Genomic DNA, 16,609 nt, shown 5'->3' on the forward strand with positions numbered 1-16,609 from the left:
TCACCCCATTTGAATTGTTAAGTGAATATGCGCTACTCGCAGTAAGACGTAACTCGTCTCTGGTGTGAAAAAGAGTTAATGCCTCGGAAATGACTCTATATGAGTGCCTTCCTGTGGCTAAGACTGTACGGCACGGTGCTGGCGACGACAACTGCATAGGTTCGATTCCCAGGAAAAGCAATGACTGACCAAAAAAAAGTCTTGAAAGCATCTACCAACTGCTTAAATGTACTGTTTGCGGTATGGAAGAAAATAGTAGAGAACGGTCAAGTTTTGTTTTATCATAAAGGTAAAGCCTCTGGCTTGCTTAGTCGTGGTCAATGATTTCTAGCGATCATCGTTGATTTGATTAGAGACCTTCTGTGCATTTAATGAAAAAATAAGTGTTTAATATCGTCATTATACATGACTATCACTCTATTCTCCTATTTGATACTGTTCAGTACTTTTATACAATCTTAAAATCGCTATATGATTGATTGATTGATTGAATGATTGATAAAGGTAACATGTGTATGTACTGTACAATTATTTTTACATACTATTTTACTTGTGTCCATTCATGCGTAGCAAGTTTTGCATACTTACAGAAAACATCTTGTTGCGAAATAACAGCAACATTGGTTCAACCAAGGCACATTTTCTATATCTTCTATATCTTAGGACTGGAGTGCATGCGTATTTTGGGAAAGATTTTTGGAAACATCTGAATGATTAATCGCATGAAAAAGAACAATATAATGTCGTCTACACCGCTTCTCAGTGCTTTAAGCCTCCTCTATTGGAGAGCTTCTATGAAGAGCCCCAATATTTCCAGCATCTACGAGAAGCTTCTGTAGATGGGTGGCTGAGAATTAACTATACAGCGGCATCCTTGACCTCGTCTGTGGGCTGAAGAATATGGGCGAAGAGCTTTTAATGATCTCTGCACAACACAAGCACGCTTAACCTTGTGTCCTGCATGGTCTAAGCGACCTAGCCTTTTCATTTTCAAAAGGTGCAACATGGTGTCACAGCACAGCTGTAGCAGCTATGCATGAGTCACTTTGATGGTGCATATTCAACATGGACTGCTGAAGTAAAGGTCAAGCCCTCTGGTTAAGTTCAGGCTGCCCAGCCTCCAGACACCGCGTTACCTCTCTTACAAAATGTATCCTATACCCAAATACAGTTTTTTTAATCTGCTGAAACAATCATTTTCTTCTACTATTTCTATAGATTATTATATCACGATCAGCTAAAACTAAAACCAGTAAAAATTTTCGCTTGAGATAAAATAATAATAAAAATATTAAAAACACCATTTAACTTTCCAAAAAGCAAATTGATATTCATATAAAAGGCAAAACATAATTTTATCATATTTATTTATTCATTTTCAAACTTTGAATCATGCTAAATAAGTTTCAAGTCCAGCAGTAACCGATTCTCGTCTTGAAATTTTTGGTGCATTTTTTTTTAGCTTACACAGGATAGCCATGTACGTCGTCCTCTCAGAAGCGGAGCATTTTCCGATTTAACCGTCGGATGGGTTTGGTACGCATATGTTTGTAAAAGTTATTATTATTATCGAGGTGAGTCAGTCTCAGTATAAGAATACACAAGGCATCGTCAGCTTTGAATAACAGCGTTGGTTGTTGATTCTTCAGTTTGCGTGTTTGTTTCCACATCCGCAGTCATATGAAACGTTTGCTGTACAACCCTGAGCAATAAGTCGCCGTTCCACACAGCAATAGACACAGCCAATATTAAACTGTAAATATTAAATATTAAAGCTGCAATTCACGGCGGCCGTGCAGCGCCCCTGGGTGTCTGCCGTAATCCTGCAGTTTAAGTCATATTTGTTTTTAGCAGAATCTCTGTCTCTAAATGGTGCTAAATGAGTCTTTGATGGCCGTGTTTAATTCATAGCAGCCTTGCACAAACAGAGATCGCACAGAGCGCCGCTATGAATGATTAAACAGCGCTAATTTTGTTTGATAATCACACATAACTGTGCTTCCGTCTCAGGCGGTCAGGAGGACAGTGGTTTGGGGCAGGAGATGTGTTCCAGACGTGTTCATCTCGGCTGTCTGCGCGAGTATGCGCTCCGCTGGGATTTGCATAAGTACATGCAGAGAGGACGCAGTCGCTGTTAAAAGCACACTTAGATCAAACCAAATAGCTGGAGGCAAGATTGTAATTAGATCAGCCTGCGGCAGTTAAGAACTTCTTTATGAAAACATGCGGCCAAAGTCATTTTTCATTCTTTTAGAGGAATTGAAATCAGCCTTGCTGAGTGTTTGGAAGAGAAAAATTAAAATGATCTTAAAGGTGAAGAGCGTAGTTTCTATGCTGCTGGCAACATCGAAAATAAATGTGAACTGTTTTATGATTTCAGTATCACAAACATTCAATGGTAATTAAAAGCTAACTACTTACGGTATATAAATACCGCTGCTACTATAATATGACTAAAACCAGTAATAATAATTATAATATTAATACATTGCATTATCCAAACCCGGTTCTCTTACACACACAAACACACCGTAACAAGCCTTAACATGCAGTTGTTACCTTTAAGAGATATTTATACCTGATCTTATCCACAAACTTATTTCGCTGGTGTGCCTTTATGTATTTAAGTTGATTTAGTGTTCAAATTTAACATGTAAATCAATGGTTAATTTAATCAGTTCCTCCAGAGCGCTTTAACATTGATAATTCAATTCTAGAATAAGGAAAGATTGATGTTCTATAAACTATTTTATCAGGATTATGTAACAGCAATGTATCTCAAATATGCAATAAAATTCAATGGCAGCATAGATTTAGTTCCTTTAGCTCAAATCATGCTTACATAATATAAATAATAATAATAATAATAATAATAATAATAAAAAATAATTTTGTTATGTGCTTTTGTCATTTTAAAAATATATTTTTATTTAGTTTCATTTATTTTTAAATAATGTTAAGAATTTTAGTACTTCAGCTTTTCCCCCATTTTTATTTTTAAATCATACTTTTATTTCGGATTGAATTTTAATATTGATTCAGTAGATACATTTTTTTCCACAGCCACCATGTTAATAATTTAATTTCTCTCTTTTCTCTGACAAATACATATTTTTAAATGTATTTAAAATACAGTTATCTCATGCATGCAGCAGGCATGCTACAAATTCATTACATTTTTAATAAAATGCCCTACAATTGTACTTTTTATATACAAAATTGGTATACTTTTAGCGTGCTAAATTGGAACAGCTAATTTTATACTTTAATTATACAGAAGCAGTGCTGAAGTACAAATAAAGATATGCTTAATATATCCGGTTCTGCTAAAGGGACGCTATAACTTCAGGTACACTTTAAATATTTTGCATTTAAAGAGCAATATTATTCAAAGAGTAATCAAAAGTGACATTTAAACACGTTTTAGACTTAATATTAAGAAATGTGCTTTTTTAGCAGTACGCCAAATTAAGTATCTCATTACATGTCAGTAAAGATTAATAGATTTTAAACTATACTTAGTATGAAATGTATTTTAAATATATAACTTTATATAGAAATATAGAACCCCTCCCCCCCATTATAATTTTGAAATATCTCTCCTTTTATTTTATCACTGTCTTTGCACATTAAACCGCTATACAAGAATGTATTAAATTACACGCATCGCCTTTAACAGTGGGATGCTGATGAGACCTGGATCAAGTGAGCTGTAGCTCCAGCCAAATGAAGAAACGTTAACCTGCGCAGCTTGCAAGATGGAGTCCAAGTGCATAGAGATAGACGGATTTACTCTGTGTGCTCTCACGTCAGCTTGATTCTGATTCGGTGAGGTAATCACATAGAAATGAACGCAGATTGCATATAATTGATCCTGCTGGCTGTAATTAAGCACTAACAAGCTACATTGAAAAGGAAGTCCACGCTGCCAATAACACAGCGCCTCAATAAAACATGATACCGGCTGCAGATATGCCGTGCGTGTGTTTGAGTTTTAGAGAGACTGACAGATGAAAGAGGAGAATAAACATATGCAGTGGGGAACGGCTGGAGTATTGTCTCTGTTTCATGCGGGAAGAGGGGTTGCGGACAGTTTCGGAGTCTTTCATCTTGAACAACATGCTCTGGGGGAGCGAGGGGCATTGTGAATTTTATGTGAAGTATTTCAAAGGCCTCGTACCGCTGCGGCTGATACTTGTCAATTTCAGTGGCTGTGCTGTTCGGAATAGTGAGGAGTGGTGACTAATTATTACTCTCTCAGATGCTTTTCTCAATCTTAGCAGGTGATTCTTTTCCTTACCATGTTTTTTTTTTTTTCTCTCTCTCTCTCTCTCTTAACCCCTCAGTCAAAATATGATTTTACAAAATTTCTTCATCTGTAGTTAGTATAGTTAATTAAAACTAGAGCTAATATCATAGAAATTTCAAGTTTTACTTGATGTACAAAAATAATCAAAAAATTATATATATATATATATATATATATATATATATATATATATATATATATATATAAAATATAATAATTTCTTTTTTATATATATATATATATATATATATATATATATATATATATATATATATATATATATATATATATATATATTTATTTATTTATTTATATAAATTGTTAAGGATAAAAACAACAAAGTTACTAATATTAAAAATGTAAAAAAACATAACATATATAAATAAGAGCTTGTTGATTCACTTTAATAATACAATTCTTAAATAATTCAAATAATTCTTATTTAATACCTTTTAATGTCAAAGTATAATAGATTTAAGCACTACATGTAAGACTCGTTTCCTGTATAATCAAAATATTAAACACACATTTTCCTTTTTTTAATCATTCATATTCATTAAATGCAATCATTTACAATTTTTAGCATAAATATATTGCCTGACATAACAGAAAGCTGCTATGCGACAGAAATAATCAGCTATTGGTTATATTGCAGTTTCACATGTGGCTGATTGCTTATTTTGAATATCACTGAATGTCATTTTATTAAACGAAACCGAAAACATCAAACATCTATAAACACTATTGACTTTATGTGTTTGAGTCATGAAGAAGGAAATGTCACTGTATTATGAATCACAGGCCTGAAGTGTTAAATATTCATGGCGAATGCTGTGTGGAAATGAGCGATAAAAAGGTTTGGGGTTCTGCCAAAGCAAATGGAAGAAGAAAAAAGACCAATGGGAGCTCTGTATTAACAGCGGTGGTTTAATGGCGCGAATCTAACGCAGGCCAATTAAAAGGCAGGCAGAGAGCATGGGGGTGGGCCTCCATTCATTTGAGGGGAAATTGAGGTTGAAATTAGGCATTGTGTGACCACGTGGCCTGTACAGAGTCTGGACCACTAGCAGCTTTCATTAACTCTTGGCCAACTCTAAGTGCTGGCAAAGAGATAAAATGGATACAATTGTGCAAATCCAGCAACATATTGCTTCATTTGGATTCTTCTATGTCAGAAAATTGCCTGGGTAGGGACTTACCAGCCGTTTGCAAACTAACGAGGTTTTTTTGTAACACAGGTGGTATTCCTAGTTGCCATATAAAACTATATAGGGAAAAACAGTGCACCAAAAGTGCACCATAATGAAAGTAAATTTCTGGCTTTAGTAGATTTTTTTATCTCTAAATGATCTATATGTTTTTAGTATTCATTGAAAATGAGGCAAATCATTTTATTCAGCTATTATCGATTTTTAAGCTTTGCTAACTACCGGACACGCTAACCAGTTTTAAACTCAGATGGGAAACAATGTAACAATGTTTTGGGGTCAGTTTTACTCAACAGGGTAAATTAGCTCGAGAGCACAATTTTAAAACAGTAACGATGGATATTTAAATTTCTGCAGGTGATTTCCTAGTCTCGACCTTAGACGTAACACCCACAGACTTTTGAGCGAGTGTCTGATGCATATGGCACATTTATCTGAAACACTTCAGGACTTTCAAAGTCATCATCGGATTGGTTCAATTATATAGGGTTTCTGGAAGACGGCGCGCGTCGCTTTCTATAACATTCTGCCAGGAAACAAAGATCCCTTCACGAAAGAAGAAAGCCGTTGTGTTTACAACTGTGACAACGAGCACTTATAAGGATCAACTAAAGGCTTGTTTTTTTTAAATGTACGAGAAATATTTAAAGTGGCGACATTTCTAACCGACACATGACGCTGAATGAAACGAACTGTGATTACTTGTTTGACATGTCAGTCAAATGACCTCATGGGCGGGCCTTGGCCAATGAAACCTGCCATGTATTCCAGATCTTCAGGATCGTCAGTTATTAACAATGTGCAAATCTCATTTACATCTCATTTACATATCAACCAACACAATGTACTAAGCACAGGGCAAAATGAATCGCAACTAGCCACAGTACTTTGAAATGAACTAGACGTTGAAAAAAGAAGGTTTACTGGAATTGCGCGACTCCTAGTTGAGGGTTCCAAGTCATCTTTTGTTTCCTAAAATAAACTAAAAAATAAAATGGCTTGGCAAACTATGTTTAGATAATGTTCCATTCTAAATAAATTAATATATGTGGAAAAAATCTTTTTCCATCTACCGTCTGTTCTCTGCGGTGCGACCTCCAGCAACCATAATTGCAGCCATTTCAAGCCCAACATAGTTCGTATGTTCAAGATATTTTTGGGGCGTAAAATAATGGCATAAATTCCAGTAATTTGACAAATTCACAAACGAGTTGCGCGATTCATTTCAATATCTCCTCCCATAAATGTTGTGTCTGTAAGGGAAGCAAATCCTACGAATGCGTATTCAATACGATTCCTGACAGTAATGTTTTAATGCCAAAAGATGGTTTGTGCTGGTGTATAGTTTTGCTAGCTTAGCAACATGCTAACAACATCTCTATTGTTAGATTTGTGCGTTCATGAGAAAATTTAGATCAATCGCCATGGATGCCTTTACAATAAGGATGCTGACTTCAAAGCTAGCTTCCCAGGTACAGGCAGTGTATAGCGAGGGCAGCTGACTTGATTCTGGAGCAGATCTTACATGTTAAGCCCCAGAGGGAAGTGCATTCCTCCAGCTGTTGTATGATTCTGGAAGTGACCTTTGGTTAATGTCACACATCACACAGTTTAATATCACTCCACGACTATATGCCACGACACAGAAATCTGTAGTTTTTTCACTTCCTTTCTCTCACTTACCATTGCTCCAGACCGCGTGTGCTCTTATGAAATTCTGAGGCTCCATCAAAGATATTTTTGCCCACAGTAATTATCACATGTTGAGAAGAAGAGGACTAATCATCTGGAAAGGAGGGAAAAGGAAATAGTGGCAGAGCAGCTACTGTATAGCTAAAAGCTACAATAGAGTAAGTGCAGAAATAGACTGATTGTTTCAAAAATGCCCTCTAACCTCTTCAATTAAAAATTAAGTCAATTTTTACAGGCTTTTCCTGGCTTTTGTAATGGAGCTGACCCCGTATCTTGTCAAACCAATCTACTGATAAAGTGCATTCCGTGAGCTCATTAGTAAGACCTGGGGAAGTTTGAGTAACTACATGAATCTAATCACTTATCAACGTGCTGCTAACTTTTGCAAAAATAATTCCTGTATTTAGAAAGTGCTGTAGTCAGGTCTCAGTTCACTGTGATTAGCAGGTGTATGTTAAATAAGTGTAAACCTTTAATGTTTAACGAGAAGGCGATATATTATTAAAACTTGCAAAAGATCTGAATTTGGTATAATGTATCATCACGAATGTATGTTCTGATAAAACATCACAAAAAGTGGAATGATGCACAGAATACACCTAAACATTGGTTTAGGTTTTATTATTGTATTGTATTATTTAATTTTGAAGTCGTAATATGACATTCTTCTAGTAACTGTGTGAAAATGACACTTTTTTTTAATAGAAACTTGTGAATTTGCGTGAAAAGGAATATAATGTGTCAGAGTTTTACTGCCTTTAGTGTTCTTTTTTTTTTTTTTTTTTTTTGGAAACTGCAGTGATGTGCTTGTTGGTACGTATTTCGTGTCTCGCAAAAAAGTGCGCCAACATATGTTTATGCCGTGACGCTTCTTGTGATGCCGTCGGTGTGAAGCTATAAGCATTTTTTTTGTGCATGAACCAACTGTTTCTTTCTTTACTGTTGTTGTATATATTGTTTAAAACAGAACAGAAAACTTTCCAGATGATGCACACCTCCTGGCCACCCTACCCACAAACCTTGGTGTTTTAGTAAGTGTTGACACTGAAGGAAGAAGGTATATGAGGGAGATAAAGCTCTTGGGCATATGATCGCATCAGTCAGGTAGCGGGGTTTACAGCAGATCTGGAAATAGCTGAGCTCTTGTCAGACAGACGGCAGCTGGCCAGGGAGATGGACATGCCCTCAGGCTGCAGGTAGTGTTTAACAAGCTCCAGTATAATGAAGCCATGTGTGTCATTTGCTTACACTTTCTCTCGACATACACAAACTTATACCCTCAGTTCGCCTCTGCTTGTTCCTGCTATGATGCCTTTTTCTTTAAAGGTGAAGTGTGTAGTGTTTGGACTGTTTGCAGCAAACAAAGGGAAAGTGCAAGAAACAGGACTGCTTTAAACAGGTGACCAAAACACTCCCACATCTGCCATTCATTGGTTGAATAAACAGTCCCACATTAAATATCAAGCCATTCTATCTATCTGTCTATCTATCTGTCTGTCTATCTATCTATCTATCTATCTATCTATCTATCTATATGTATATATGTTTTTTGGGTTTTTTTTGTTGCAAAAAATCACAAATGATGACGACGTGCATGTGGTGCAATAATAACTTCTACTATTTAACCGATCAAAGAGCACAAATAATGTCAGATTATTATAAATTATTTACACAAGTAACAGAAAGACATAAATATAGTGGCAGCAGCAATGGGTTCTATTTACGCTGTTAAAACAACAGTATTTTTAGCGATACACTTTTACACGCTAAGTGCTGATAGCTAAAGATTCTGTTTATATTATTTTTCATTGCAACGAGTTGCAATTATCTGCACTTCCGTAACGGTTTATAATGTAGCACATTACGAAACAGTATGCAGTAATAATGCATTGTAAATATATTTTTAATTTACATTATTAAAGTGCCCAATTACGTTTTTTGGAAAATTAAGCTCTAAGTGAATGAAAACATACCGCAAAAAGAGAAACGTGTGTAAAAGAGTTGACTCTGAGTCATTGAAATGAGTTGGTTTTAAAATGAATCCCATGCTGTCTCATTCTGTTCTTTTATTCTTTTATTTAATCTCATGTTAGTGGGAGGAGTTAATGTAAATAGCTTCTGCCGTCAAGGCTATTTGCATTTAGTGTAAATAAACACTCCGTAATGATATTTTTTGGGAAAAGATCTGGAAGCTGGTGCAGTGGAGCCACGTTGTTTACAGTTAGTTATTGCTGCATATGATGTTGGGACAGAGAGCCACACATGCTCTTTTAGCGACTCGTTTTGATGTGTGCTTGTGAGCTTTATGGGGGTTACGATGACATTAGCTGTCAGTGTGTCTCTCTAATAATGATGAATGGAACTTATTACATCAGTGTTAATTTCCCCTCCACAGATTGGTCTCAGATGCTGATACTTATCTGGCACTGATCGAATTGTATGAGTGTAATCGCTGAGAACAGACCCTATTAAAATCCGGGGGCCTGTGCATCTGATATCAAGTCTTACGGGAGGTCTGATTAGTCCTCATGTACGCTACCTGCTGACATGTCACTATTCGCTTAAAAACGTTGCGCCAGCTGAAAACACAAGCATTTGTAGACGTATCTGAGCATTTTATGGATTACAAATGATTTATCCACCTTTTTCCTGACATATGGGAGAGGCTTCTGGGATTCATTAGCTATAGATAAATGATGAAGAGATGGTAAAATAGTTTGCACTACAAACCAGTGTGTTCATAATTAACGTGTTGAAATAACACGATGAGACGCATACTGTTGTATATCAATAAAAGTAATGCTTTAATATGTTAGTAGGGGTGGAGTCACTTTACTATGACGAAATAAAGCGCAGTGTGACAAATAAATAATTTTTTTAATGTCAGAACCAGATTACAATGCGATGCTCCTTTTTGGAAAAATTCTGTTTCTGATGGCCTCGGTTAATTTGATTAGAGAAACCTGATATTGTCTCAAAAAATGTATGAATGTTGCATAAATGCAAGAATCTTGAGTCAGCACTGGATATTTGCGGGGTATAGCATATGCTATCTTGCGCTAAATGCCAATGCTTAGCACAGCAGAATATCCTCTTGTCTCTTAACGCATTCGAGAGGACCTGGTTCACTAATTGAACTCATTTGATATAAATGTGTTAATTGCTCTAGTTGAGCAAGCGCTGTAATTGGGTCATGATTGCTCTTGCTCTCCTCTTCAGCTTGCACACTTCCGCTAATAATATCAATGAAACCATCATGAGAGCTGCGCTACCGATTCCCGCTTTTTTTTTTTTTTTTTTATCCGATCGCTGATACCTGCCGCTGTCGATGTGCAATGTATACTGTGTTTTTATGAATTTTGGGATATCTCAGTTCTTTAGAATAAATTAGAATCAATTATTGCCTTTACGTTCACGGTTTTAGTGGCTAATTAGACATTTCGATTTGTCTGAAATTCATCCTGTGCGCGCTTTTGAAGTACTAGCCCACAGAAGTGCGCAGTAATCCACTGGATTTGAAATGAATTTCAATGCTCCCGCTTTCTCCACCGTTTCCCAGCATGTAACAGAAATCTCCTGTTGTTAGTCCAGAGACGACAGGCCTCTGAATTCATATTATCATGCTTTGAAAGAGACGTACACTGCTTTCTCGAGCCAGGCACCCTGCTGAGTTGGAACAGTTGCATTGTGGGAGCACAAGTTCTTCTGGCAATGACTTGCTCGGGCCCAGATCTGCACTGCTATGAGCATTTAATCAATCATTATATTTTGTGTTTATTTTGATATTGCAGCAGAAATACCAAGCAGAAACTTTCGCTTTAAATTACACTCAACCTGAATTAAGAAAGCAAATTTATTTGTTGACTAACCCAGCATCCACGGCAAATCATGCACAGAGAATGCAGTATCAGCCTCACTTCAGATGCATGATTATTTCATACGGCACATCATGCACAATGTATTTATCCTTTTGAAATATAGATGAATCATTTCTGTGGCTGCCGGTCATTTTTTTTTTTTTTTTTTTTTTTTTTTGCATGGTTTGCAACAAAATTCAATAATTTATGGAGGAAATATGAGAGGCTGTCTGTTTGCATGAATGACACAAGACCATAAACGCAGGCCAAACAGCAGAGTTATGAAACAAATATATCTCTGCGAGGATGCGATGGTGAAAACTGTGGGACCACACTTCGTGAGCTTTTAGTTCATTTATACACCCAGAACATCTGAGGTATTTTTCAATGTCGCCTTCGACAAATTTTGGAGATGGTTGCGAAGTGGAAAAGGTTATTGTGTTGTGTCTTGGTGCACTACTGGGACTGCACTGCAAATGAATTATTCATGCTAACAATTGGAGAAGGGCGCTGGAAAAAGAGTAAAGAGAAAAAAGAATGAAAGACAAAGGATGAATGATATAAATCGGATGATAAATATGCGTTCAACTACAGTGTTTATTTCAACATTTTCTTGTTGATGACTTTGCAAAATGGAAGATGGAAAGATGGTATTAATACGTTTCGGGAGATTTGCTCATTTAGTCCTTAAATGATGTCCTGGCACTTGTATTCAAACACCACGTCGCTGTATGGTTTCGCGTTGGCCGTGTGACTGGAGCGTGTGGTGAGCGGGTGGAGAAATCCAAGTCCAGGTTAACCAGGAACTCTGACCTTAATCATCCCTGATTAGTGCTCTCATCCCCTGAGGAACAGGCAGTCTGGATCCTGGATTTAACATTGATTAGCTGGGAACATGTTGTCCAGCCTTCTGTCACCCACGTGGAGCACCGGCAGACGACACTGGAGTTAAATATGTTGTTAGCCGGTCAATTAAGATGATCCTGAAGTTATATTTAGGTTATTTTGTTCGGCAACTTGCGTGCCTCTTGTAAATTTTTCATTTTGTAGGCTTTTATGAAGACATTTTCTCTGTTGATTACGATGCATAATCCTTAAAGTTAGTATTGATTGAACATTTTGTAACATACAAAAAAAAAAAAAAATTAAATAAAAAAGAATAATGTGGATGCAGATTCCATATAAGCCTAGTCATGACATTAGCCTTAATTTCATAATTATCATGTCCACGAAATGCATTACATTTCTGAAATGAAAAGACAAAAATAATGAATCTAATTCTAAATAATATATCTTACACATATACCAGTAATGTGGCTATATGAGCAAAAAAAACATAAAACCTTTTTTCTTTTCTTTTCTTTGACTATAAGTTTTCTTTCTTTTTATTATCAGAAACATGTTGTGACTTATATGATACAATTAATGTCAACCACGCAAAACGTGAAAGAGGAACATGACCCAAAATGTATCTGTAGTCCAACTTTCAGTGTTTCTGTTGTGTGTGTGTGTGTGTGTGTGTGTGTGTGTGTGTGTGTGTGTGTGTGTTTTCAATGACAGTGTGTGTATTTGTACACATGACTTGACATTTAATACATCTAAACAGTGTGTGATGGTGTCAAAAAAAGGGTGCTTGTGTAAATGTGTGGTCTTTGAATTTCTACCAGACATGGGTGTGTCACAATAAATGTTCTATTCAATTCTATTCTATTCTATTCTATTCTATTCTATTCTATTCTATTCTATTCTATATGTCAGACCAAAATGTTTCTCTTGAATTTAAAAGTGTGTAAGCTCTCACATATGTAATCTGAATCATGGCTTCGTGAAAAAAGGGCCCATTTACAAAACACCATGAAATAGCTGTGAAATTATGTGATCCTCAAATTCCACAACACAGCTTAGCTAATCTAAGAATCGTGCTGGAAACCCCCTCCCTTTGCCACCCTTTCTAATTTTAACCTTTTCGAAACAACAGTGCACAGATGCATTTTCCCAGTTTCCATTTGCACTGCTGGTAGCAGGTCTCAGACGACTGCATGTAAACTAGGAGCTATAACCCCCTCTAGGGTATCAAATCCTGGACTCTCATTTCTAACTAGGTCAATGCTTGCTATAGCTGCAGACTCTCTATTTCTCCTTTTCTGTCTGTCTCCCTCTCTCTTTTCAACCCCTGTGCGCCACAAGATCCATTTCTCATCTGGTACGCATCAACATCACAGTAATTTGTGTCCATTTATGCAGTCATTTCGGTGAACGCGATATAATCCTGAAAATAAATGAATAAGATTTCAAGAGCTAACCGTCATAATTGTAACGTCTCTCCAGCTGTGTATGCGTGAACTGTAAGAACGGCTGCAGTCGCTTTTTCTGTTTCGAGCTCTGGGCGACCGACTGAGCGATTGGCTCAGTTGCAAAACAGTCATGTCCAATAGTTCAATACCCCGCTCCCTCAGGTCTGCCAACACCGGCTTCAAAGAGACATCACGTGTGCATTCTCTTATCTTAAGAAAGCAATAAATGTTTTACATGCATCTGTTTTTTTATGGAATATGAAGTCAAATAACTTGGCTATTTTATCTGCTTTTAATTGGGCTTAGCAATTTTGACCGCAATATGTTGTTCTTTTTTTTCAGGACCAAGATATCTTATTACATCCATGGGGGCCTTGTATATTCAGGATGTGCAGTCAGAGGACGCGGTGAATATTTATCGCTGTACCACGCGGCATCGATACACAGGGGAGACCAGACAGAGCAACAGTGCCCGACTGCTTTTATCAGGTGAGGGTCCTTTGTGTTGCTGTCACGACTTATCTCATATATCTAAAGATAAATGCCAGCACACAAAAATTCCCACGACAATTATTTAAACATTTCGCATTTTAAATTCAATATGAAAAAGTAAACCAAAACGACAACAAAATGATTCAGCAATGAGGTGCAAGAGACTGTTCTAGAGTATAATTTAAATAATCACTCTACTACATGCAATGCAACAAGTTTCCATTAATTTCCCATTAATTCCATTTCATTTTTTTTATTTACATAAACATTTTTACTTAAACCGTTTAAGAAGCTAGTTAAAGACCTCTCAAGCAAACCAGGTCTCGCTTCCCATTTATCTCAATTGTATTCGCTGGGTAGGACCAAATGGTATATAATTTGTAATTCACAATTTAATCTTTGCTTGTAGCGGCTCACGGTCAGATCTGCAGCCAGGTTGTTTTGAGTCAATCACCTGAACTGAAAATGATGAGACTAATTAGTCTAGATTATTCTATGTCATGGGAGAGACCGACCGAGGACAAGCATGATAGATATTTGTAAAAATTACATTTACTGTGGTCTCTTATTCATCTCTATATGTAATTAGTGTCATAGTTTACTTCCATGATCATGCACTGTATCTGGTACCTTATTGAATCAAAAACATATAAGTATAGTGAAATATTGTTACAATTTAAAATTATTCTGATTCTGCTGATGGCAAAGCTGCATTTTCAGAAGCATGTCTTTAGTGTATCATGGTCCTTTAGAAATGGCCGCACAACTGTGTGCCTCTATTATGGATTTTTAAAAATGATCTCTAAGTGAACGAAAACACCTTGCAAAGTTTTGAATCTGAAAGTTACCTTTGTATAAAGTTGTTGTCGATTAAACAATGACTTGATTAAAACAAATCTTAAAGGGATCCCCAGGTATTGAGACATTTATATTATATTTATATATGTAACGCAAATGATGTCTCTTACTGAAATATGTAGTAGAAAACCAATGAATTAAATTATAATATACAGTTCAGAAAATAAAATAATGATAATATACCATATTGTGTGGTTTTTTATAATTTTCAGTCGAAAGGCAGAAGCAATGTATGACTTTTCTAGTTGCTTTCCAAGAGATAAGAGGCAGTCAAAATAATAGGAAGATGCCTATGGATGAATAAAACTTCCTAAAGACCAGTTTATTTGTTCTCTCCACTTTAGCTCTGATGTCTTTGACTCTTTTAGTAGAACACAGTTACTAAAGCAGCTTACAAATGGCTGAGACAAGAAATGCTATGCAAGGATGGCAAAATGTAAATATACCCACCCTTATCATTACACGGAGACCACTAAAGGAGTTCCTCAGAGTGGATTTCCCACAATACCCATAGTGTTAAGACTCCTTGTGGGGGGAAATGCTTGATATGGCATTTGGTTAAAAACCTACACCTATATCCATCACCTGTACACTGTGGTCATTATATCAATACTTTATTTTCCAAGTCCTAAGATGTGATGCGGTAAAAATAGCAACAGGTAACGCCAGTAGCTCACCGAGTGCAACCATTATACGTCATCAGAATAATGGTGCCAACCACAGTCCAAAATATGTATAAAATGATGTGAATTTTTTAAATAACATAAACCAATTATGGATTTTCTACTACATATTTCAGTAAGAGACATTATACCCAGGGATCCTTTAAGTCGTTTCATGTTGATGTCACCATGAAACATTAGCATATAAGTATGTTGCCCACCCACTGGTTGCCACTAGGTCACTTTTGGAGCATTAAAAATAGCTGTTTCCTGGTAACGGCTGTACACAAAAGCAGCATTGCTCACAAAAACTGCTTTAAATGAAACCTATCAATCGGACCAATCACCGCACATTAGTGTCACGCAAAGGGGTTTAGAAAAATGAAGCATTAAATTAATTGTTTGGGAGTCGGTGAGCAAATAGTGTAAAAATAAATGAATGTTATAAGAAAATCAAAGTTTTTTTGGGCCTCGCAAACCTCTTAACCTGTTGTTAGGGACTACCATAATAGGGGAACTTTAGCACTGATGATAATGAGAACCATTTTTAATAACTGTTCCCAATAATTGAGCACCAATTCAGGATAAAAGAATGATGATAATGAAGGTGTATGTTCTCTCACTCACTTGTAGAACCCGTGGACTCTGCTCCAGTGATTCTGGATGGGTTTGAACGGAGGGAGGTTATGGTGGGTCATCGAGTGGAGCTCCCATGTAAAGCATCCGGTCACGCCACACCCAGGTATCGCTGGCTGAGGGACAACAGCCCCTTAGAATCAGACAGCCGCTACCACCAGAGTGTATCGGGCCTGCTCATTGAGGCCCACGCGACCCAGCGATGCAGGCAGTTATGTGTGTGAGGTGTGGAACAGCTTCGGGAATGCCAAAGTGGTCGGACGGCTGGTGGTCAAACGTAAGATATCTTGTGACAGTATTTAACCTTCATAGCATTCCCATTATTCGCATTAATTCCAAGCTCTGAATGACCTAGAGGTTTGTATTTAAACTTTTCATGATAAGTCCTTTTGACAGATTAAAGATCTTTTCACTATTGTTTTGCTAACCAAAACAATCTATGTAAATGATACCTATAAGCAGTTAAAATTTAAATTGTGTTTGCCGTGTGCCAAGAAATTTAAGATGAGCATCATTAGTCAGCACAGAAGTGTGAATGGGCTGCTATTAACTAACAAGTCTTTACTTGCTGCATTCGAACAAAAGCAGTGCTTAGTATTTA

The 16,609-nt window shown here is 36.6% G+C and overlaps 1 protein-coding gene across 1 annotated transcript in view; it reads left to right on the forward strand.

Annotated features, from left to right (window-relative positions):
• The window catches only part of LOC122359318 (Down syndrome cell adhesion molecule homolog), a 108,422-nt gene that overhangs the window by 54,842 nt on the left and 36,971 nt on the right, over positions 1–16,609 (forward strand). Inside the window, 3 exon segments of the mRNA XM_043259627.1 lie at positions 13,703–13,849; positions 16,006–16,196; positions 16,198–16,285. Coding sequence (XP_043115562.1) covers positions 13,703–13,849; positions 16,006–16,196; positions 16,198–16,285 — 426 coding nt within the window.

Source organism: Puntigrus tetrazona, chromosome 15 (assembly GCF_018831695.1).
Source record: "Puntigrus tetrazona isolate hp1 chromosome 15, ASM1883169v1, whole genome shotgun sequence".
Classification (NCBI taxonomy): domain Eukaryota; kingdom Metazoa; phylum Chordata; class Actinopteri; order Cypriniformes; family Cyprinidae; genus Puntigrus; species Puntigrus tetrazona.